Source organism: Chaetomium fimeti, assembly GCF_033439085.1.
Source record: "Chaetomium fimeti strain CBS 168.71 chromosome Unknown B0H64scaffold_7, whole genome shotgun sequence".
NCBI lineage: Eukaryota > Fungi > Ascomycota > Sordariomycetes > Sordariales > Chaetomiaceae > Chaetomium > Chaetomium fimeti.
The window spans coordinates 1,236,810-1,258,612 of record NW_026944335.1 but is presented as its reverse complement, the minus strand read 5'-3'; the positions used below and the strand labels follow the sequence as shown (position 1 = coordinate 1,258,612).

Below are 21,803 nucleotides of genomic sequence, written 5' to 3'. Positions count from 1 at the left end.
CCGGAATGTTGTCGCGGGTTGTTTTGTTTTGGCTGCCCCTCTTTCTGGTACGAGGGGTGGCCTGTCGAGGCGGCCGTTGAGTCGCCTCTCGGCCTCGAAGGAAAACCTCGCAAAATGTTGGATATCGACGCACCCGCCCAGCACTATCGCATCCCTCCGGTCTCCGGTGAGGTCACCTTTCCTCGTTATTCTCCCATATTCTGCAGCCGCCCTCGGCCGTGCTGGGTATTGGACAGAGATATCGTCAATTTCGCATTTTGTCTAAAATTTTGTGCGCAATGCGGCGACGTCAGAGGCCCTGTCCAGGGTCGGGACTTGTTCGACGTATGGGATGCTGCCGCGCGCACCTCCTCCCACCCCCTCCCGGCATGAACATCTGCACCAACCTCTGCAGGTCTGGTGCCCTCTTCAAGGCTGAGGAGAGTGTCGGTGAAGGCCAAACCGGGAGTGAGGTCGGTTGATTTTGTCCCATATCCGCTTGGAAGTAGCCTATTTTTGACGCCCATGAGGGGGCTGCAGGAGAGCATGCCTTCACCTTGGAGCATGTGGACCCCGGGCGAGGAGGAAGAGGTCGACATTGGTCCGTCCCCGCCAGACAACCGTCCGGCCACTCCAATCGGGGGCCGATAATGCTGCATCCAGAGCCTGCCGGCCTCCGCCCATTGGCCATCCAGCGGTCAGGATCAAAACAGCCTGCTCATATTGGACATCAACGCAGCAGACGACGGGCCCAGGCGAGCCATTAGGGCACCAAAGCATGCGCCATACATGAGACTCGGCCGTTGTGTGACTCACGGTTGCCAGAGCCAGATGGGGACCATCCTCAACATTTCTTCTGTCTCCCTGAACGAAATGAGAATCGCATTGGCAACGAGAAAAATTTTCGTGACGGTGAGCCGAAAGGGGAGAAATGATCAAAGCGGAAAGGTGGTAGGGGGTGAAGCAGAGCCTAAAAAGCGACCGGACGACCAGCAGGGTAGGGGTGGGTGTTCTAGAAAAAATCAAACCACACCCAGGCTTGACCAAGGGAGAGAGCTGCCAAGCCAGCCAAGGTCCGAGTCGAGAGGTGAGAAAAGGTGTGCGCCCCACTGGGGGAAGCCCGGGGGGCCAGCCCGTGTGTGATTGTGCCCTGTCTCCTGCATGACGGTCGATGCCTCTTTCAGCAAAACTCGTTTGATGGATTGACCCGCGGTTGTGGACGTAATGCGGCCGTCGTTCACCACGGGCCGACTCTATTGACGGTGTCGCAATACTGTATGGAGAAACCCACACCGACGGTCGGTTCAGCCGAGGACACGGTGAACGGGGTGGGGAGGACTGGATATCATGAGCCCCAACCATCGCGACGACGTCAGCGAAGGGGCCACCATCCGGCGAGGATACGAGTCTCAAGCGCGATGAGGTCGAGTAAGGGAAATTCCGACCTCGACAGGCAGACTGAAAATGTGACGGAAAGCCGGATGGATCGGGGCCATGCTATTTTGCGATCGCGAAGTACTTTGCGCCTGCGGATTTCGGCGCGGGTCGAATGGTCGACGGACGAACTCGGAAGTAACTTGGAGGACCCGACTCGAGAGGGATCAGCCGGTGGAAAAATTAACGAAACACGGTCTATTTCAAGGCCCAGGATTTGGAAGATATAAGCGAGCCTTCGAAGAGAGCGACCTCGTCAGCAAAAGGGTGAGTTTTCTGGGGGCGGCAGGAACTGCGTCAATTACTTGGAAATGCCTCTTCTCGCTTCCAAAAGCGTCAATCGTGATCGGGAGGCGGGACGACAGTGACGAAATGGTTGAAATGCTCTCTGTTATCATTGGCTTAGGGGCTGGCATGCAAGTGCTGCTGTAACCCCCGCTTGAGCGGCCTGCAAGTTCGTGCATCCGGGACACGCGAGCGCGAACCGCTTCGCAGAGTGACATGAACGGAGGATCCGCAACAACGCTGCAGCTGAGATCAGAGCCGGCGGCCAACAAGACGGATATCGCAGTGGATGCGCAAAGAGCTTGGCAACCCCGGATTCTACTATACCAGAAAAAGTTGATAGGAGAGTCTAGAACTGTGCCATCCCACGGCCACATGACGGGCTCTTGGAGAAGATGGAAGCTGCGTGGACGGCAGTCGCAGTCCACCACCCCGCATCCCGATCGCCAGTTTTAGTGAGGGGTTCCTTCCCCTCTTGGAATATGGAGGCTTAAAAGGAGGAGCAAAACCTTTCGGGCTTGATATTCCGAGTCCGCAGAGCAAGTCCTCACTCTGGGAAACTTCTGCAGGGGGGAGGTCGGGACGGAGCAAACGTCAGCTCGCTGTCGCCTTCGCTCACCTTAAAATCCTCAATTCCCGCTTCCTCTCTCCGGGAGATCCGTGAACCACCTCCCTACCCCTGCAACCACCATGTTCCCAAGAAACGAACTTTTGAGTTGTTGGAGCCTCGGCCTGACGACTTGCTCATCGGTTCTGCCCACAGGTTGCCGTTTAAGCGCCAACCAGCGGAATGCCAGTGGTCAAATAACTGTTGTTGTTCGTACCCCGGCTGGCGAGCTGCCTTGTCGCATTCAGGTCAAGTATCCATACCACCCGAGGATGAGCCGCCCCCAAGATGAGCTGCCCTCGGGCGACTCTGAGAATTTCAGCTTGACTTAGATACAGCTTCCAGGTTGTTTAGTTATGCTGCTGCCAGAGAAAGTCAATCTAGTTCCCATCGCACAGCCCGCGAGCGACCGGCTCCCCGAGACTTCCGCGATGGTGGCCTGGCTCGGCGACTTTGGGAAACAAGTCCCTCCCCATCGCCCCTCCCCTTTCGCAAGGGCAGAGTCATTCCCAGGTCGGATGGGGGTGTTTGGCTCTTGCCGCAAGACATCAACAGCCTGCTCACCGGCCCTCGCTTTGATCGGCGCCAAGTTCCAAGCCCCGGTCGCTTGCCCATGGACGAGAAGAAAAATTTTCACGGGCCGTTGGTTTTCGAAGAGATCCCCTGCCCGAGAGCTGGAACTTCCCAGTCCTGACGTGCACCAATTTCGCTTAGCCCGTCAGAGGCTTTTTGTCCACCGCAAATCCGGGAGCAGTTCCCGTTCGCAAATTTGCACCGCGCAACTGAACCAGGCAGAGCTGCCAGGGTAGCGGATTGTTGAGTGAACCATTGAAACAGGATCATCGCCACACCATAAGAGTCACTCTGTTGTGGCTCGTCGTTGTCCCGTGCCAGAATGAGGGAGGAATTACAAACGGAGTGTCGGCGCGCGACCGAAACGCTCCGGAATTCATTGGCCGAAGAACGGCCCGTGCAAGCACAGTGCCAACAGAAGCGGCTGGAAAAAGGTAGAGGGGTGTGGTGACTTCCTCGTGCTTGCTGACAAGGTCCAGGAGGAGTGACTAATCCCACACCAGCCTGCAGGGATCAAGGAACAAACTGTTACATGCACTCCCCCTCCATCAATTCCGTCCAAAATTTCACAGACAGGGATACCCGAAGCCATTTTTCACGTTCCGCCCCCTGCTCTGGCTGGAGCCCCTCCCACCCTGATTGCACCGGTCTTGCGCACACCTTGGCTGTTTTATAAAGCGGCGCCAACCTCCCAAATTCCCATTTTCTGCCAACTTTGGCTTCTGCCAATGCACTTCATAAACTCAAAGTACTGCTCGATCCCGACGACATTCCCCACCCAACCTTAAGTCTGGACCACCGACGAGTCCAGATCTTTCCAGAAGCAGCCATCAAGGTCGTGCCCCGACTTTGGTGCCCCCCCGTTCTCCAACTGGAGATAAGAACACCATATCCTTGACATGTTTGCAATCAGAAGACGGTTTTCCTCTCCTCTTCCAACCGACCACAGGCCAAGGTGACTGGTGTCACTTTCTCCCGCGCAACGACACAGGCGCGAACCATCAGGGATTTTGAACTGAGCAAGATCGCCACCATCCACCCCTCGCAGAGGCAGAGGGGTACGCGACAGATTTTTACTGTCTGGAGTTGAAAAGAGTTTGGATGTCTCGGAGGTCATCGCAAGAGCCAGAAATCATGGCGGCCGCCTACTCCCCGTACGGGTCCACACCCAGCCAGGAGTATATCTACGACGAAAAGAAATTTCCCAGCCCGTCCCCGACCCCATCGCCCCGGGGGCCGAGCTACTACTACGGCGCTACGCCGCAACGACCCGCGACGCGAGCTCACTTCCGCAACGGGAGCACCAGTGGCATCAACAGCAGCAACACCGGCTATGCCAGCCCTCGTGGCCCGTCCTTCTCCCCGCGGTACACGAGCGACGGCCAGTACGCCACTGTCAATGTGAGTGTCTCGCGGCCACGCAAGCCAAGTTTTTCGGGTCCGCCGCGCCCCCCGCGCGAGCGACGCTCCTCCTTTTCCTACCATCCAGCCTCGGTCTCCCACGGGGAATCCGACGAGGACGAGTTCATCGATCTCGGCGGCCGTACCTTCGTGCTGCCGGGACGGTCACGACCGAGACCGTACAAGGATCACTTCACAGTCAACGCTGGTGGGCATGGAACTGATTACGGCTACTATGCACAGGGCGGTCCAATCTTCGACAGAGAGGCTGGGTTCGCGTCGGCGCGGTTCGAGCCCGATCGCCGTGCGCCGCCGGCCGCTGGCCACTCCCGCCGCAACTCCACCTCGGTGCCTCAACGGCCCCAGACCGCCCGGCCCTCGGCCAGCATGCACAAGAAGCCACCGGCAGCCCCCGCGACTCGCGTGGCCACGGAGGCCGATGCCAAGCGGCACAGGATTCCGGCCGGCTACTCGCTGAAGAACTGGGACCCCACCGAGGAGCCCATCATGCTGCTCGGCAGCGTCTTTGACGCAAACTCCCTCGGCAAGTGGATCTACGACTGGACCGTCTACCGCCACGGCGCCGGTTTCCCCATCGCCGAGCAGGCCGGCGAGCTCTGGCTCCTCCTCATCCAACTCTCCGGAAAGATCAAGCGTGCCGAGGAAACCGTCCCCAGGATCAGGACCAAGGATAACCGGGAGATGATTGAGGAGTTCATCGAGGCTGGTGACCGGATCACCGACAAGCTCCGGAAGCTGCTCAAGGCCTGCGAGGCTCCCATGCTCCGGTCCAGCGCCAAGCAGAAGAAGGAAGGTCAACTGGGCAAGGGCGCCGGCGTCGAGTTCGTCGAAACCTTGTTCGGTCCCGACCGCGAGCTGGACAAGACAGAGCGCTTCATGGCGTCCGTCCGTCTCTGGAACCTCCGGTTTGACACCAACTGCGAGGAGATCCTCAAGAAGCCGACCATGTAAAACCACCATCACCTCCCATGGGCCCTCTCCCCGGCCGGCTTCTTCTCTCACATCCCACACGGCCCCATCAACACACAAAAACAAAAACCACAAAACACAAATATGATACCCACAAGCCAGTCTGTACGATTAGGTGTCTTTCGGGGTCGTTTGGTCATCGGGTTTTTTTTATTATACAGACGGAGTCTCGGCTCCTCGTCTCAAGTCGCGGAGGGCGGTTTTTCGCCTTCAACACTCGATACACATTCCGTCGGGAGCAGTCCCGCATCACGGTGGCCGTCTTTTTTGTTTCGGTCTTTCAGAGATACCCAACGCGCACGATCGTCGTTTCTACAACGCGACAACTATTTACACGCCCCGCTTCACGAAGCGAGGATGGACGCAACGGATCACACGATCACGTCACAGCAGCCCCAGAGATGGTTGCACTTCTGCCTATTACAGGTGTACAGGAACTACAAAAGTTACCGGTGTTTTGTTTCCCTTTGTTTTTGTCTTTTTGAGCGCGTTTGTTTACCTTGTTCGGATGGATTGATCGATCATGGAATGGTCAGAGGAGGATTTCAGTGATGAAGGGTGGCACGCACTCGATATTTAATGGCGACTTTGCTCGGGCCTCGGAAAGAAGGATTTGTTTTTTTGCGGTCTCGTTTTGTTTACTCGGAAAGGTCTCGCTGGCTGTACGAGAGCCTCGTTCATTTTACATTGTGTCCCGCGGCGTGCTCCGACAATTACGGCGAGCCGTCAGATTTCTGTTCTGTTTTTTCTCCTGGGTTTCACAGGATGGATATACCCCCTTTTCGAGTTTTGCTGTTTTTACTGTATCGCGAAGTATCATAGACTATTGGTAGCAATTAGACGGATATCTGGGTTTTGCAATCTTGACATTTTTCGTCGCATATTTGGTGTGCATGGTTCAGGCAGCAGTTGGAATTTGTGTGTGCCCAACCAATGTCGCTTCGCGCCCGGCCGCCTGTGGTGCTCCCACCACATTCCTCCAAACTGAACGGACGCGACCACGAAAATCAAGGTAACCGTGCAGAAAATGACAAAATAAATAAGACAGGCTCGGTGATTGTGCCCAACTTTCGTGTCTTTCCTTTTCCCATTTTCCCAGCGTAACCCTAGATCTCAGCCCTAATAAGCCGGGCGCGCCGCCTTCTCGCTGCCCTGCTCTTACGAAGTCATGTATTCTGTACCCGATGATCTTTGCGCATTTCCCAGTCTTCGTACCGATGTCAGTGCACTGCCTCCCAAACATCTGACGCGAGCGATGCTTTTTCCGTGCCTGGCGCTATCAGACTTTTTTTCTCCCTCTGCGCCCCAAACCGGGGGCGGGAAGGTTCAGATGAAACAATCGCGCACCCCCTTCCCAGCTATGACTTAACCTGTTTGTCGTTTTTCGGTTGTCTGCCTGGTCAATCGTGTTGCCATCGCATCCCTCGGTCCATTCATCCATCCCACGTTCCGTATTTTCTTTTTCGGGGAATTACCACACAGTGTGTCCATGTTCGTGGCGTCCGCGACGTGACGTCCTTGTTTTCCCGACCTTGGTCTCGGTCAGGGGTTCACACTAAACGTGTCTTCTTGCTCAGATTTTCCGGCTCTCGCTCGCTCCCTGGAGACCACCTTTCGGCTGGTTTCCTTCCGTGCACGGACAGGCACCGCTTCCGTCGAGACCTGCCAAGCCAAACACGAAGGCAGCATCATCCTCGTTGCTGCTTTTTTTTTGTTTTACTTGTATTCACAAACTGTCACTTTTCGTCGCACACCACCAAACCCACCCATCCGTTTTTCCTGTTCCTGGTGGGTGCCGTGGTTGATACTAAAACGAGAGCTGAGTGCGCGGACATGCACGTCAGAAAATGTCATCATCCGACGCGGGTCCCCATTTTCGCGAAACCCCCCGGCCGCTTGCTGCTGGGTTCGGGCTGCGTTGCACAGGTCGGTGGACGGATACAACAGAAGATGGGATGAACGGCCCGGGATGGTCCCTTCTCCACCTTCTGTGTCCACTACCTCGAGACGACCTACCTCCAGATTACAGAGGTCGCAAACCATGACCTGCAGCGTACCCGACCATGCAGCCAGCCGACCTCCTCGCCTCGCTCGGAGGACGAACGACAGGGCTGTTGATGGAAACGGCCGTGGCTGGAAATTGCCCCCGCTTCGGGATTTCTCCCTGTGCATATGTACGTATTTTGTGCGCGGAGGCAAGGGCTACACAGGATGCGAGGCCCGGATTTTGGCCCTACTTTGTGTACCGTTCCTTGCCCTACTCGCCCCGAGTCCTCCGTGCGACGCGGGCGGGATTCGGTGTCCCAGCCCGTTCATTTGTCAGTCCCTCCCAGGAAGGAAGGTTACGAGCTGCGGTGTGGAACGGGATACGGTAGGTTGTCATTCCCGTTGGCTGTGTGAAGGGTCGTGTTGGATCGCACGGTCCGATTGCAGCGGCCGGTAACTTCGCCTACCCCAGGTTCAGGTCTTGAGGTGATAGTGGGTTTTCCGCCCCCATCGCGCCGCGGCCCCCGAAATATCGACCTCGTCTTGTTTCTCTCCCGAGAAGGACTAGAACGTTCATTCATCCATCGACACCCCTTCGTCGTGCTAGGGATGTTCGTCCCAACCCAACACAACTACACGACTACACAGTACAGCGCCATCACACCGAACCCAGCCCTACAGGTGGAGACCCCCCGTGGATCGCGCTTGTTAGCGTCAAAACCTTTGAAACAGAACCCCCAATCGCAGCCACTGCGCGATCCTCTTTAGGCGCGCTCCCGGTGTGATGACAGGACGAAGCGCCCAGCTCTGGCGCGGCGGTGTGCGCAAAACCTCTGTAGTGTACACAGGTCTTCCCGGCTTTCTGGGTCACGCGTCGTTCCTTTGGCAGGCAGCGACGTCATACGAGAAAGGCAGTCCTTTGGGGATTCCCGAACCTTCGAGTTGTTCGCCCGGGTGTAAGTGGGTTAGGGTTAGGTAAAGGTTGAGGTGAGGTTCCTCCTCGCTGCGACCACGGGCGGCGACAGAGGTACGTCCAGTGGTGTTTTATCCGACCCCAACGACTAGGCACTTCTTAGTGAGCGCGGCTATGTTCCTGTCGCCGTTTGACTCATAGCCTTTGCAAGTTTATTCTTCCTGCCTGCTTGTCTACGGCGGGGAGGGGCAGCGCAATGACCTTTCACCTTCTAGTGCGGCGCATGGAAGCCGGGCGGGCGGCAGTTGCGCGCCCCGGGCCCGTTTTCGCGGCCTATTTTGGGGTTCAGTGAGGGAGGGGGCGCGCTGAACACCATTGGCCCCGTGGATGTCAGCTTTTCGTCTCTCATCGTCAAACTTGAAAAAATTCGAAACGGCGCAGCCTCGCATCGGCACCGACATGTTCTTTGTTTGCTAGCCGCGTGGCTCGGAACCGGGCCCGAAGGATTGGCGCCGTTTCTCTCTTTCGGTTATCTCGTACGGAGGGGCTATGGAAGGAGACTCGGCAACGGCATCGGGCCTGATGGTGTGTGAGAGAACATGACGTTACCGCGGATTGTCCTTCGGATTCCTGCACTCGTGTCACTGTGATCCAGAGCACGGTATGGCTGGTGGCAGGTTGTGTCGCATGGCTTAAGCACACCCCTCCCCTTCGGCTCCGTGCCTTCTCACATTCTGCATCTTCAGCCGGCTGGATGTGTTTGCTCATATCGGAATGTGCACTCATCTATTACAATGCTCGGCTCGTCTATTCTTCTTCACGGTCGGGTGCCGCCTCGTTCGATCGATACAAGGGCGATCCGGATCTGCCGTTGCTCGCTCGGCTGGCTCAACCGGGTAAAGAGGACTTGGTCACTGTGCAGGCCGCACCATCCATTGTCTTCAAGGTGGTGTTCTTCACATGCGCCCAGTCAGATATTGAATGCTGTGCCGCCCACCCCCTTTGCGCGGGGTTGAGGCGGGAGGCTGGGCGGTGGGTGGTGGTGTGTGGTGTGCGGCATATCGGCCAAGGTCGATCCCGGCTCAGACCTTGTTTGGTCGGTTGTGGCTGGATTGTTTGCTTCAGCCTTGTAGGATTCTTTCCCAGACATTGTTTCACGTTTCGTCTGATCTATGTCTTGTGGAGGGGTGTGAGGGTGAAATCTTGCGTGTATCAAACCTTGTTGTTACTCACCCCTGGCAGAGCAAGACAGAGCCGACCCGGTTCCTAGACAACCACGACAATGCCGTCCACTCGAAACAGGCTGGCCTTTGTCACATGACAATATATGGCTTCGGGGGCGTGCCTTGTCTGTACTCCTGGGCGGCCCGGCCTCTATCGTAACCGGAATGCTCCTTTGTGTTGATCAGAGCTAAACTCAGTGGCCTCTCGCGGCTTCGGGGACTGTCCAGACAATGACTTTGTTATCGGGGGTCTGTTGACAAAGAAATTCCTGGCGAGAGCAAAAAGGTCGTATATATACCTTTGCCGCCCGCGAAACACACCGTCGAAAAGCCAGTCCATAGTCACTGACGAAACACACTAGTTAGCGCGGACTCACAACAACAGGGCGCCCCCACGCGATGCATTCCGGCAGCACCCGCCGTGGTGACTGCCCTACCATCAACTGGCCGGCCATCACTTCGAAGATCACCGGCCATGGCCTCGACACTCTCCCCGCGGCCGTCCGCGACTTCTACCTCGTGGGCCAGGTGGTCGCCAATGCATCCGTCTGCTCTACCCACAAGGCGAATCTCTTGTCGGGGTATCTCGACGTGCTCAACGACTTGGACTACTGGACCATTTCGGGGTTTTGCAGCCCCAGGCTCGCACAGATGTCGGCCGATGCTTTAGACCCGCAAAAGCCACCATCGTCATCGGTGGAACAATGCCTGCTGTGGATGGAGGCTCTCACGGCCAAGTGGCCGCTCCCTGCCTCGGTATTCACAGAAGCGAGCATCCGCTTGTTGAGGCAAGATGATATCTGGATGGGTGTGTTCTTCTGGTGCTCGGGCTGTATGAAGGTATCAGGGCGGAGCAAGGATGAGCTGTGGACGAGATTGGGATATCAGGGGTCTTATCTCTCTGATACAGAGCAGATGTTCAAGGTGAGTTCCCTAACAGCGAGTTGCTAACCTTGCGGGAGCAGGTCGATACCGTTTAGTTTCCGAATTCGACAGTACCAGGGTGAGAAAAGGTAAGTCTTTGACACTTTTCTTAGTGCTAACGTCGGATACCTTTGGTAAGAGTTATCCTTATTCTAGAGTTAGACAAGTAAGTACCTACTACATAGCTGTTAGAGAATTGACTTTTTTTTCCCCTAGCATCATGGTCCGTTTTTTCGTGAGACCAAATTGCCATGAACTTGTCCCTGCTGAACATGAACATTACCAACACCCAACTCTCAACAGTGGTATGCTGAGTTTCCGCAGCGTCGTCTTCACCAGGTGGTCAGCCGCCCCATCTGGAATATATTAGCGCACCATCGATGGCTGACTTCTGGATATGGATACAGGTATGTCGGTTGGTGTGCCTCTGTGGCTAGGTCGAGCGGGCGGCTATCTGCAATTGCGTGCAGCAACAGTGGAACGGGGGTCCAATCAGGGCACGGTGCCAGACCCTGTGTCACAACTCGGCACAGGCGTGCTTGGTGTTCACACCTTCGCCGCTTTAGGACTGTTCACCTGCCTCGCTCAGCAAATCAAGTCATCTTCCAGAAGGGAGAAATACAGCGCAGCCCAAAGCTAAAAATCAGGCTCCCAGAATGCCACCTCGATACCACGCGGTTGCAAGCATCGCGCTCTGGCGTCCAATTATTTTTAGTTATGACGGTGTGGCGTCCCCCTCTCCAGCGCACCTCGGTGGTGCGCAATCCACTTGGCGAACGCTCACACACTCCTCTGCGCCCACCGGCCGTCGGGCGCAGCACCAGGTTGGGAGTTGGGATGAGTGGTGTGGGTGTGGCTGTTTCCACTCGAGTTCGAGCAAGGTCGCATCGCATCGCATCATTCCCAATCCATCGCTTCCTAATCTCACTCCCCCGCCTCCATCGAAGACACACAGTAGCGCCGACCCAGCTAACGGATTCGAGCCAGATTGCAACGCCAACCCTCCGGACCCGTCACCCCGTCTCCTCCGAACCTTCGATTCCGAACCTTCTCTCGTCAGCGCCGTACCGTATCCCACACGGTGTCCCCCATCAGCGTCCTCACCGGCCGACCATTGCAGTTACGCGCGTCTCGAACGACCTCCCGACCCTGACCTCCTACCTACCTCCTAGAGTGTATCCACGGATGTCTCGGGCGGGGGCAGAACCGGAATCGGAGGGGGCAGAGGTGTCTCGCATCCCCACATCGGTACCGATCGATCATGTCAGCTGGAGATCTGTCAACTTGGTAAACCGTGAGCGAGTGCGAGAATTCACATCCTCACCTCTTCACCATAATTCACACCCATGCCATGCATACCCAAACACTCCTAACCTCAGTCCCGGGCGTGAACATCAAATCCATGCACAGCGTCGATCATCCAGACCCCACGCCCCCTGGCAAAAGACCCAACTCAGAAACCCCATCCGTGAAGCGGGGTTCTGGCGGCTCGGGGCCAGGTTCTGCTTGGCTCTGGCGGAAAGCGCGGGGATGAATGAAGGCTCGCTCGGCTCGGCTGAACATGCGGGGCGGGGATGGAGCGGGGCATGTCGAGCTCCGGATTGGCATCAACCTCCCCCTCTCTTTATCGATCTCTTCTCGCACCAGTGAGAAGCCAGAAACCGGATGTCTGCTTTTGGATATCCCTTCGGTAATTATGCTGGGTTTTCTACGAAGGGTAAGAAGGTGTGAGTTTTGACGTAATGGCTTGTTTTTCCTGCATCTTGAGATCTAGTGCGCAAGATGAGAGGAAAGAAATCTCAAATACCCCACAACCCCGCGTTTCTTCCTGAATGTCGTGCATGTTACCCCCGCGACGTCATCGGTCATGGGCAGGGGGGTGCGCGAGGAACCGCCAACACTTGCGGGGGTTGGAGGAGGAAACTAGAATTAGTACTTCGAGATGGGAAAGTGTGGACTTGAGAGGGTGTGAGTAGAAAGATATATACACACACATGCCTTAGAACGTCTACGAACCGTTTGTAGCCCCCTTCCGTTCACCAGCCCACAGGGTCATGTGTAACAACAGTAAACAACCAAGTAAACAAACCCCTGAACGTAATATTCACAAAACCAAGTCCGCTATGAATTAACCTACTTAGTTTACAAACAAAACTATACTCCTGACGATGCCTTCTTACCTCCACCATCCTCCACTTCCACCATGGTAAACCACGCTTCCCTCACCATCGCCCTCCACTCCTCCCTCGTCAACCCCAAACCGACGGGGACAAATTTCTCAACCCACGCCTCCGTCTGCTCTCTGACCCGCCTCAGCAAAGAAATATGACCCTTCTGCGTCTCACGAACCTCGTCATCCTTCTTGCTCGCACACTCGCCCTTTCCACCTCTCTCCCCCTTCTCTTCCCCCTCCTCAACACCCCCTTTCTTCTCTCCACCATCCCCAGCACCCCCCTTCTTTTCTTCTCCGCCACCCCCAGCACCCCGCTCACCCATACAAGCACCACCACCCCCACCCCCATCCCCATCCGTATCCATATCATCCCCCCTCGTACTCGTCCCCCAACCGCCACCACCACCACCGCCACTCCCACTATTCCAACCATCCCCATTCCCATTCCCATCTTCACCCCCATCCCCATCCCCACCCCCACCCCTACTCCCACCCTCAAAACCCCCCCAGTCCCCAACCCCCCCATCCTCCTCCTCCCCCCCCACAACCCCACACTCCGCCTCCACCGCCTCCCCATCCCCCGCAAACGCCCTCTCCAGCTGCTCATACTTGATACGCCGCGGCGGCGTCCACCGCCAGACCAGCTCACCAGCAACACCAGCACCACCACCAGCAACACCCCCCTTCTCATCCCCAGCCCGCGGCGGCGGCGGTACTGCCAAGCGCGCCAGCGGGCCGATCCGCGTCGACTCATCCACGCGGCGGCCGCGCTCGACGAGGGCGGCGAGGTCTGTTTTGGAGAGGCGGGTGGTTGGGCATGCTGGTGGGGACGGGGGTGAGGGGGTTGGTGATGTTGATGGGAACGATGATGATGATGACGGCGGTGGTGGTGGGGGGAGCGGTGGTGGTATGTCTGTGGGTGTGGAGGGGAGGTGTGGCTCGGTCATGGTGATGGTGATGCTGGGCGGTGGGCTCTCGTCGGGGGTGAAGATGACCGGGCTGTCGCTGGGGGTGAGGATCAGGCTGGGTGGGTGGGATGGGAGGGGTGTTGTTGTGGAGAAAGCCGGGGCGGGCTCGGTGGCCTTCTTCTTTTTGGCTTTGTTTTTCTTCTTGTTGTTTTTCTTGCCGCGCGTGGTTTTGCTGGTCTGTTTCGCCGGGGCGGGGGCCGGTGCCGCTTGCTCGGAACCCTCCCCCTTACCGGGCTGCTCGGCTGGGCCGATGTCATGGACCGGGGTCTTTGTGGAGTTGCCTTCCTCACAGGGCTGCTCTGTTGGGTCGGGATCTTGGGCCGCCTTTGTAGAGTCGTCCCCTTCCTCACGGTTTGCAGACTCCTTGGATTCCTGAACTCGCGCCTTTGAAGGATCGTCACCCTCAACATGTTTCGTGGGCTCCTCTTCGGACTCCTGAACCGGGCTGTCGCCCTCATCATGATTTGCGGACTCCTTGGATTCGTGAACCGGTGCCTTTGCGGAGTCGTCGTCCTTACCAGGTTTTGCGGACTCCTCAGGTTCTTGGATCCGCACTTTTGTAAAATCATCACCCTCGTCATGCTTCGGGGGTTCCCCTTCGGGTCCCTGAACCCGCGCCTCTGTAGAGCTGTCCCCCTGGCCATGTTTTTCGGGCTCCTCCTCGAATACTTGAACGGGGGCCTTTGTAGATATCTCCCCCTCACCATTCTTCGCGGGCACCTCCTTGGCTTCCTCCACCGGAACCATCTTCACACTGTTATCGCCGCCGTCGTGCTTTGTTGGTTCCTCGGGCCCTTCGGTTGGCGCCTCCTCTTGCAAGCTCACGTCCTCGTTGACCTGTTCCAGTCTCTCAGGTTCCTTGACTGTGGCCATCGTCGAGCTCTCACTCTGACTCTTCCCCCCCGTCCTCCAGTTATTCGCCGACTTGTCGTTGCCGGATGGTCCTGGGCTTCCTGACGTGACCCTGGGGCGCTCAACAAGCTGCTCCAGCGCGTCAAACGTATTTCGCTTGGCTGGCTGTTTTCTCTTTGCCCATGGCAGTTGTTGGGCTTGCCCCGACGCCTGAGCCCTTTTTTGATCCGTGTTTTCCGGTCCTTTTCCCTTTGACCTCTCTGATAGGGATGCTCGGGACTCACGTCCTCGGGTGCCAGGAGGTCGAGCCGGGCTCAGACGCTGCGGCACCGGCAGCCATGCAGACTTCGGCTGATCGGGGAGGGCTGCCGGGCTGCCCTGCTTTTGTCGCGGCGTTTCGGGCGCTCTTGCCCCCCCTCGAACAATTTGGCTCCACAGCAGATTCTTCTCGAGAGGAGCCGGAGCCGGAGCTGGGACTGAATATAGTTTTCGTGTAGGGTTCAGTTTCATCAGGGGCACTGGCAGCTTCGCCGGCTTCACGGGGTTCCCGGCCTTTGCTTCCATCACAGGCTTCACTGGCGGCGGATTCCGTATGGGAGTTGGCTCCTGCGGCAGATTTCTCGCTTTCCACTCGGGGAATCCAATTTCGGGATCCTCATCTGAGGCTTCAGCCCAGTCAATCCCACTTTTGCGATCGGACTGCCGAGGTGGCTGTGAAGGGGGGATTTGGTGCGTGGCTTCAGGTACACCGGTCGAAGAAACTTCCGCTTGCTCTAGTTGTGGGCGTTTCTCAGTCGCCGTGTCGGATAGGCGTGTAGTATTGTCGTCGGCCCGTTCTTCGGGTCGGTGAACCTGGGTTTGGGCCCCATTTGTCCCCGTCTGTAACTCTCGGGGCACGGGGGTTTCCGGCTTCTGTCTATCCAGGTCCATGAATTGTTCTGGTCCTGGCTGCTCCGGCTCTGGGTGGTCCTCCAGTTCCGTGGACTGACCCGGTTCCATCGGCTGCCTAGGAACGACCCCCTCCGACTCTCTAAGCTGTTCCAGCCTTTCGCGCCCCGGACCAGCACTCCACGAGCTCATCCAGAGCTGCCTCTCTCGTACCCGCTGCGTCAACCAGTCATCGAGAGCGGGATCGCCGCTCCCCTCCAGCTTAGAAATTGTCGAACGCCGCCTCCCTCCCTTGCTGCTATTCCCCCTCCCTAGTAAATTCGCCCCTGAGCCGCTCGACGCGCTTCCCGAACCCGCTCCAACAAGCTCTGAATCGGATTCCGAACTCGAAAAAAAGATCAAGAACCTGTCACTAGACACTGAATGTGGGGCGGCCGTTCCCAAGTCGTCGCTGCTTTCGACCCGCGGGACGGGGGGTGAGGCAGGGGCCGTTCCTGAAATGACATCTACATCATTGGGAGGCGTCACGCTGTGCCGGGCTCGCGGAGCAGTACTGGAGACAGGGACTGCCCAGGGCGAAACGTCCAACCGCGGGCAAAAGAACGTCTTCTTCGGCCTGGGCCGCCTGGGTTTCGTCCGTCTGGATCCCACTTCTCTCCGCCACGCATCCGGCGGCATAGGGGGTATGAAGAGCGATTGGTGGACAGTGGTCGTCGGTCGTGCGATAGAGAGGGCAGCTTCGGCCTGTGTGCCGGTTGCCGCGTGGGCGTCTGGTGAGTCTATCGCTGTGCCGGGGTCCGTGGCTTGTGGCCCCTGTGGGGAGTATGGGCGCCCAACTGGTTGAACATCGGTGTGGGAAGCCCTCGTCCGTGTCGATGAAACTTCTTCCTGCCACGTCCCCGGCGACATGGGGGGTGTAAAGGACGGTTGTTGAATAGTTTCCGTCGGGCATGGGATAGTCCAGCGAGCTTCACCCTGCGAGCTAGCTTCCGCGCGGGCGTCGAGTGAGCCTATTTCTGCGTCAAGATGTGCGATTTCCCCTGTTGCTGGTAGGCTGGGCTGTTCGGCTAGTTGATCATCGGTTGAGCAAGGGCAGTCGAGCAAGCCCTGGGGCTTGGGTACCTCTCCGGAGATTTTGTGGACAGTGTCGCGGGCACCGGCCGCCGGCCCGTCCCGACAATTCTCGCTTGACATCCTTTCTAAGGTGCTTATGACACTGTCAAAAGTTCGCACCGGCCGTGGCTCGTGGAAAGATTGTTTGTTTGATGATGTGTTCAGGTAATCACGGGGTAGGAGAGGATGTGATTTGGGCCTAGCAACCAAGTATAAATCTTCGTCTCTGGGTGCACCATCCACGGGTGCTTCTACCAAAACTGAGCGAGGTGGACCTGACGAGCTCGACCCAACCACCAGGTCATTGCCCGGTACTTCCTCCGAATGGGGGGTTGCTGCAGGTTGTAACTCCTCGTGGAGTGGTTGTGTTTGGGACGATATCTTGGGAGAGCGTGGAGCTACGGGATCATCATCCATTGGTGCTATAATTGATTCGTCCGGCAACGCCCGCTCGAGAGCCAAAAGGGCTATTTTACGTTCCATTTCTCTGAAGTACCGTCGTTGCGCCTGGAAGTAGCTTAGTTGCTTAGCCAAAATGCGTCCAGTGCTCGTAGAAACGCCACCAAACCGTGGCTCCGAGAGGAGCCGCAAGAGCTGTTGGGGAGAGGGAGTCCGGGAAGCCGCCGAGGGTTGACGCTCCGTGGTGTTATTGTTGAGCGCTAGAGCTGGTCCAGTCGTTGGTTCGCGATTAGAACCCTGGGGAGGGATCATTCGAGTCGGGGAAAGCGACCGCATGGAGCTTGTTGAAGGGTGTGGCGATGTTTGAGTGGACGCATCGGCATAGTTCCCGGCATATCGGCTTTCTAGTGTTAGTCTTGAGCTCGCGCCCTCCAATTTAGGCTTTAAAGTTTGATGGGATGGCCGGGGCAAGTCTTCTACCTGGGGAGGCGGTGCTTGGGTGTTCGCTTCGAGCCGATTCAGTTTTGTACCCGAGTAGTGTGAGATATCCGAAACTCGGGCGTGTGGTTCAGCCATGGGGGGCTTAGTGCGGGAGGACGTTGGCTCTGTAGGCACCGAGGCTCCAGCAGTTGGTGGCTGTGGAAGCCATGTCTGTCTCCAGGCCTCCACGCATGCAGAAGATGGCTGCATTTCCGAGAAGATGCGGGAGATATTTGCAAGCTTGGTGAACTTCCGCCGCGTTGACGAGCCTCGTGATGTTGGTTCGAGCTCGGGCTGATGACCGTCGCGGTGGGGGTGACGTGGTCGTGTAACTGGCATCGGCCTCAATATTTGGCCACCGGACATGGATGGCTGGCAATCCCGCTTGAGTTGCGAAGAACATGGGACACTACGCCCTTCCGACGAGGCTGATAGCGTGCCGCTGGGGGAGCATGTTGAATAGCTCGCCGAACTGAGCTCCGAAGCGTGAGGGGCGGTGCGTATTTGCGGTGAAGTGGATGAGGATCGTGAGACCGGTTCTAAATCGAAAGGGAAGTTCGATGCCCTTGTGATGGGGGGTATGATTGGGAGGGCGGCAGTTGCAGCTAGACGAGTATTCGTACAACTGTTTCCCCGGGGAGTAGCTGGCAAACGCCACGGCCTTGATCCAGAAATAGGGTCGGTGTTCTGGCGGCGTGAAGGTAAACCCTGTGTTGGAAGCATCACGGGACCGGGTGGTGTGAGTCTCCACGGCGATGCTCGATTTTGCGCACGCCTTCCGGTATCTATGCCCGCAGGGGCATCAGGCGTGCCATCCTAGGCGCCGGATGCCTCGAGAGGAGGCCGGTCCAGCTTGGGAAGTGTCGCCCGCAGAGGCCCAACCCATTCGGCCAGTCGCAAGTCACCACCCAAGTTCTCCTGGACGGCGAAATTCGCTGTGACGAGGAGCTCCACGATTTCCGTAGGCGACGCGGTTCCTAGATTGACCCACCTCCAAGTTTCCTCCTCAAGGCGAGTATAGGGGAGGGCCGGCCTATCCGTGTCCCTGGACCTGGGCGCCGGCAACTCCGCCCGCGTCCTCCCGTTGGATTCGCAGAGTAGTAAGGCACCTGTAGAACCCTCCCAGACGCGGATTCCGGCGGCATTCAGGAGTTTCTCGAGTTCGAGAGGCGTGACTTGGGAAAGAGGCAGATATCTCCACACGTCGTGGTGATTGGGGACGCCATTGTCGTGTGAAAGTGTGGCCGGATGGGCGGGGAGGGACGGATGGTATGGGCTCGCATCCGAGTGCTGGGTCTCATCATACGACGAATGCGGCGCCGGAGGATGTTGGCTCACGGCATCGTCGTTGGGAGGGTCCATGCCCGGCCGTTCGCCGGCTTCCTCCGGACGTGGCGACGGAGGCGTATCAACACTCCTAGATCTGTGTGAGAAACAATACTCTCCGAATAAGTGACGAATATTCGCTGGGGTTTAGGTAGGAATAGTCCCAGAGTAGGGATAATCTCAAGAGAGTGATGGGTAGTGTTCTGGCAAGGCAAATCACAAGGCAGGGAAGTGGGTGACTGGTACCACAGTAGAGAGGTACTCACGGAGGACGAAGTACCGGGGTCCCTATGGCTCCCAATTGCTGCCAGGTGTGCCGCTCCGAGGCATCAAGAGCCTCGGATCCTTCCAGCAAGGCATAAAAATGAGGCATCGCAGTTACTGTGTGTGATTGATTCGATTGAAGAAAGTCCGGTGGTCAAGTGTTGTTCCTCGTACGTAGGAGGAAAGCGCGGGGGCTGCAGAAGAAGATAACCGACGGATGGCAGCTGCAGGCGCGTCAAGATGGTGAGGGAAACGGTCCTGAACAGGCTGGCCTGTGTGGGCTGGGATTTATACAGCCTACTACGCATCTTCCATGCTGCTATGTGCTCATAGATTTTGCCACTGCCCGTGCGGTCCGGGAAGCCATCATTTCCAAATGCTTGCACTCTCCGTTCCAGACCTTTTTTCCGCCTGGTAGGTTGCGTCGAGTGACCCATACATTTCCTTTACCCTCCTAACCTCCCCGGCCAGATGCTTCCGATCTACATCGTCCGATATGTCCTGGAGGAGATCTCCCAAGCTCTTCGCAGCGAAGAACTTGTTTTTCCGGTTGTAGAGTGGACGAGCAGCCAGGGTCTCGGGCGTATCTGAGGGGCCTGGAACTCGGAAGACCTGCTCTAAGATGTCGATATCGTAAGGGATTGAGAACAGATCGCGGCTGTCCTCGTAGGTGAACAGATAGTAAAACTCGTTGAAACCGGCCCATGCAATGGCGCTCAGACATAGCGAGCAAGGTTCATGGGTGGAGAAGAAGATGCAGTCTTTGGTGGCGGGGCGGCCCTCGGGTGCGGAAGCAAAGAACTCCTGGATGCAGTTGACCTCGCCATGTAGAAGCGGCGACACCCGCTCATTGTTGGTCGAAACCGTTACTGGGGCGAGGCCTGAGCGAGTAAGTATGGCAGCACCGAAGACTTTACTCCCGGACGAGACACCGGCGCGGGTCAGCGGCACAATCCGATTTTCGGTGATGTCGAGAAGGACGGAGACGAGGGTGGTCGCTGATGACATGATGGAGGCGAGGCGTTGGACATGAGAATAATAGAACTTCGGATGGCTGTAATGACGAGGGTGGTAATGATTGGGTGGCTAGTGTTTGCCTGCGCTCGCGAGAGCACATCAGATGGGCGAAACCGATTCTTTTGTTTATTATTTACTTGTTATTGTTGACTTCGGCTCGTGACATCGCCAATCGATGGAATCGCGTGACTTGACACGGGGGGCGGCGCATTGCGGTAGACGGGCAGTGCCGGGTCCCTTTGGGTTTATCATGGAGGTTGCAAGTGAGGTTACATAACGTGGGGGCAGGACGGGAGCATCCTTATCGGGGGATCGTGTGCTTGGTGGTGGTTGGTGGTGTTGCTGGGGAGAGGGGCACGAGGGGCACAAGGGAGGTGATAAACCCTAACCCCCTATCCCCCACTCAGACAGCACCCACTTCCAGTGATTCCCGCAACTGGCCGATTATCAGAGATTTCCAGTCGCATCCTATTCATCAGGTCAGAATTTCGATAAATTGATTCAGCTTGCGATAGCAGCCCCGGAGAATCCGGGCTCTCCAACATGCATTACATAAGATTCTGCCGGCCACCCAAGATTTGGGCAGGCAGGCCCTATGCTACAGTCAATGTGGTGCTGACCATCACCACCGACCTGAGCGACGCCTTCCTCTCTCCGCGCAATCCCATCGAGCTCGCTGTCATTGGCGCATACACTGAACACAAGGATGGGAAGGATCGGATTGTTCCAGTCGTCTTGACGCAGGGCAACCCGCCTTTGTGGAAGGCTGGGATGAGAGTGCTTAAACTGGACTTGCCATTGCCGCTGCAGCCCATCGAGACGATCCAAATTCGCCCCTTAAATCGGCAGCTCACGGCGATGGGGACGAGCGACGTTCTTCCCGGGAACCAAGGTCTGATCATGGCAGTTTATGCGGATATTCCGCGACCGGGTGATGGAGGTGCGCCTTCGGTATGTTTCCGGAGCCTGCGACTGTCCACCGGGGATATGGCCGCTGGTGTGATGGCTCCTCAACCACTGCAGATTGAGGAGGATCTAGGCGAGAGCATTGCGCGCCATATTTGGGATTCGGGTATTGTTATGGTCTCCTTGCTGGCGGATATGTGCTTGGACAGCACGGCCAGTGCCAAAGAAAGGCTGCCTCTGTTTCGCAGCATCCTGCAAACACCAAGCCACCCGTTGAGGATTTTGGAGCTTGGATGTGGTGTCGGAGTCATGGGTATTGGTTTGGCGCGCATCATGTCGTTGAAGTCGACCGGCGGAGCGCCGCATATTCTCATCACAGATCTTCCCGAAGCAGAGGAGAAGGCTCGAGCGAACATGGCCCGTCAGGCAGACAAACTTGGTGACACCCCAGCGAGACTCGATTTTGAGGCCTTGGATTGGGAAGATGGGAAGAACGGCGTCTTTGGAGAAAAGGCCGCTTCTCGCCCATGGGACCTCGTCGTCTTGTGTGATTGCACCTACAACACCGACACGCTGCCGCCCCTCGTCAAGACGCTCTCTGCGCTCCACAGCCGGTCTGCGCAGCATCCTTCAACCGCCGGGCCGCCCACCACAACCGAGGTTCTCGTTGCCACCAAGACCAGACACTCATCGGAAAAGGCCTTCTTCAACCTAATGGCCGAAGATGGATGGGCTATCCGGGAACAGACGGTGTTGCCACTCCCCGTACTCGATGGCGAAGGACAGACTGTCGAAGTTTATTTATTTGGGAAAGCCGGTTGCTAAATGGCACCTCCTGGGATGAGCGAGCTGAGCGAGCTCAGCGACAATGCGGGTCAGGTCTTTTGGGAAAGGGACGACGATGTGGGAAAAAAGGGGCCGAGAGGTCCATAGCGCCACAAAACCTGGGCAGCCAGCTTTCCATGACTGACAACAGGCACAACCGTGGCGTGGATAAGCACGTATAACCCCAAGTGAGTTGGAGTTGGCTTCTTGCTGCGGGCGCACAAGGAAGGATTGAGTGTCACAAGCCCCAAACCTCATGCGCCGAATGCTTATCCCT

At 57.2% G+C, this 21,803-nt stretch overlaps 7 protein-coding genes across 7 annotated transcripts; 5 read left to right on the top strand and 2 right to left on the bottom strand.

Annotated features, from left to right (window-relative positions):
* Positions 1-398: 398 nt before the first annotated feature.
* Positions 399-1,479, bottom strand: B0H64DRAFT_229014 (uncharacterized protein). The gene has a single exon (XM_062799699.1). The coding sequence runs from the start codon at positions 1,339-1,341 to the stop codon at positions 532-534; it is 810 nt and encodes a 269-aa protein (XP_062655973.1). The 5' UTR covers positions 1,342-1,479; the 3' UTR covers positions 399-531.
* Positions 1,480-4,012: 2,533 nt separating this feature from the next.
* B0H64DRAFT_328595 (uncharacterized protein) lies at positions 4,013-5,251 on the top strand (the record flags this gene model as incomplete). The annotated part of the gene is made up of 1 exon (XM_062800839.1): positions 4,013-5,251. The coding sequence occupies one exon, from the start codon at positions 4,013-4,015 to the stop codon at positions 5,249-5,251; it is 1,239 nt and encodes a 412-aa protein (XP_062655972.1).
* On the top strand, positions 5,165-5,960 carry B0H64DRAFT_228943 (uncharacterized protein). The gene has a single exon (XM_062799697.1). It carries the CDS (start codon positions 5,269-5,271, stop codon positions 5,752-5,754), a length of 486 nt encoding a protein of 161 aa, XP_062655971.1. The 5' UTR covers positions 5,165-5,268; the 3' UTR covers positions 5,755-5,960.
* A 3,830-nt stretch (positions 5,961-9,790) lies between these two features.
* On the top strand, positions 9,791-10,371 carry B0H64DRAFT_445383 (uncharacterized protein; the record flags this gene model as incomplete). Its single annotated transcript, XM_062806847.1, has 2 exons — positions 9,791-10,315; positions 10,357-10,371. The coding sequence occupies 2 exons, from the start codon at positions 9,791-9,793 to the stop codon at positions 10,369-10,371; spliced, it is 540 nt and encodes a 179-aa protein (XP_062655970.1).
* Positions 10,372-10,783: 412 nt separating this feature from the next.
* On the top strand, positions 10,784-11,973 carry B0H64DRAFT_228807 (uncharacterized protein). Its single transcript, XM_062799696.1, has 3 exons — positions 10,784-11,196; positions 11,303-11,563; positions 11,640-11,973. Exons 1-3 carry the CDS (start codon positions 10,972-10,974, stop codon positions 11,847-11,849), a joined length of 696 nt encoding a protein of 231 aa, XP_062655969.1. The 5' UTR covers positions 10,784-10,971; the 3' UTR covers positions 11,850-11,973.
* Positions 11,974-18,937: 6,964 nt separating this feature from the next.
* Positions 18,938-20,043, bottom strand: B0H64DRAFT_406689 (cytidine deaminase-like protein). The gene has a single exon (XM_062804524.1). The coding sequence runs from the start codon at positions 19,784-19,786 to the stop codon at positions 19,145-19,147; it is 642 nt and encodes a 213-aa protein (XP_062655968.1). The 5' UTR covers positions 19,787-20,043; the 3' UTR covers positions 18,938-19,144.
* A 200-nt stretch (positions 20,044-20,243) lies between these two features.
* On the top strand, positions 20,244-21,666 carry B0H64DRAFT_228763 (putative methyltransferase-domain-containing protein). The gene has a single exon (XM_062799694.1). The coding sequence runs from the start codon at positions 20,339-20,341 to the stop codon at positions 21,524-21,526; it is 1,188 nt and encodes a 395-aa protein (XP_062655967.1). The 5' UTR covers positions 20,244-20,338; the 3' UTR covers positions 21,527-21,666.
* The last annotated feature ends 137 nt before the right edge of the window (positions 21,667-21,803 follow it).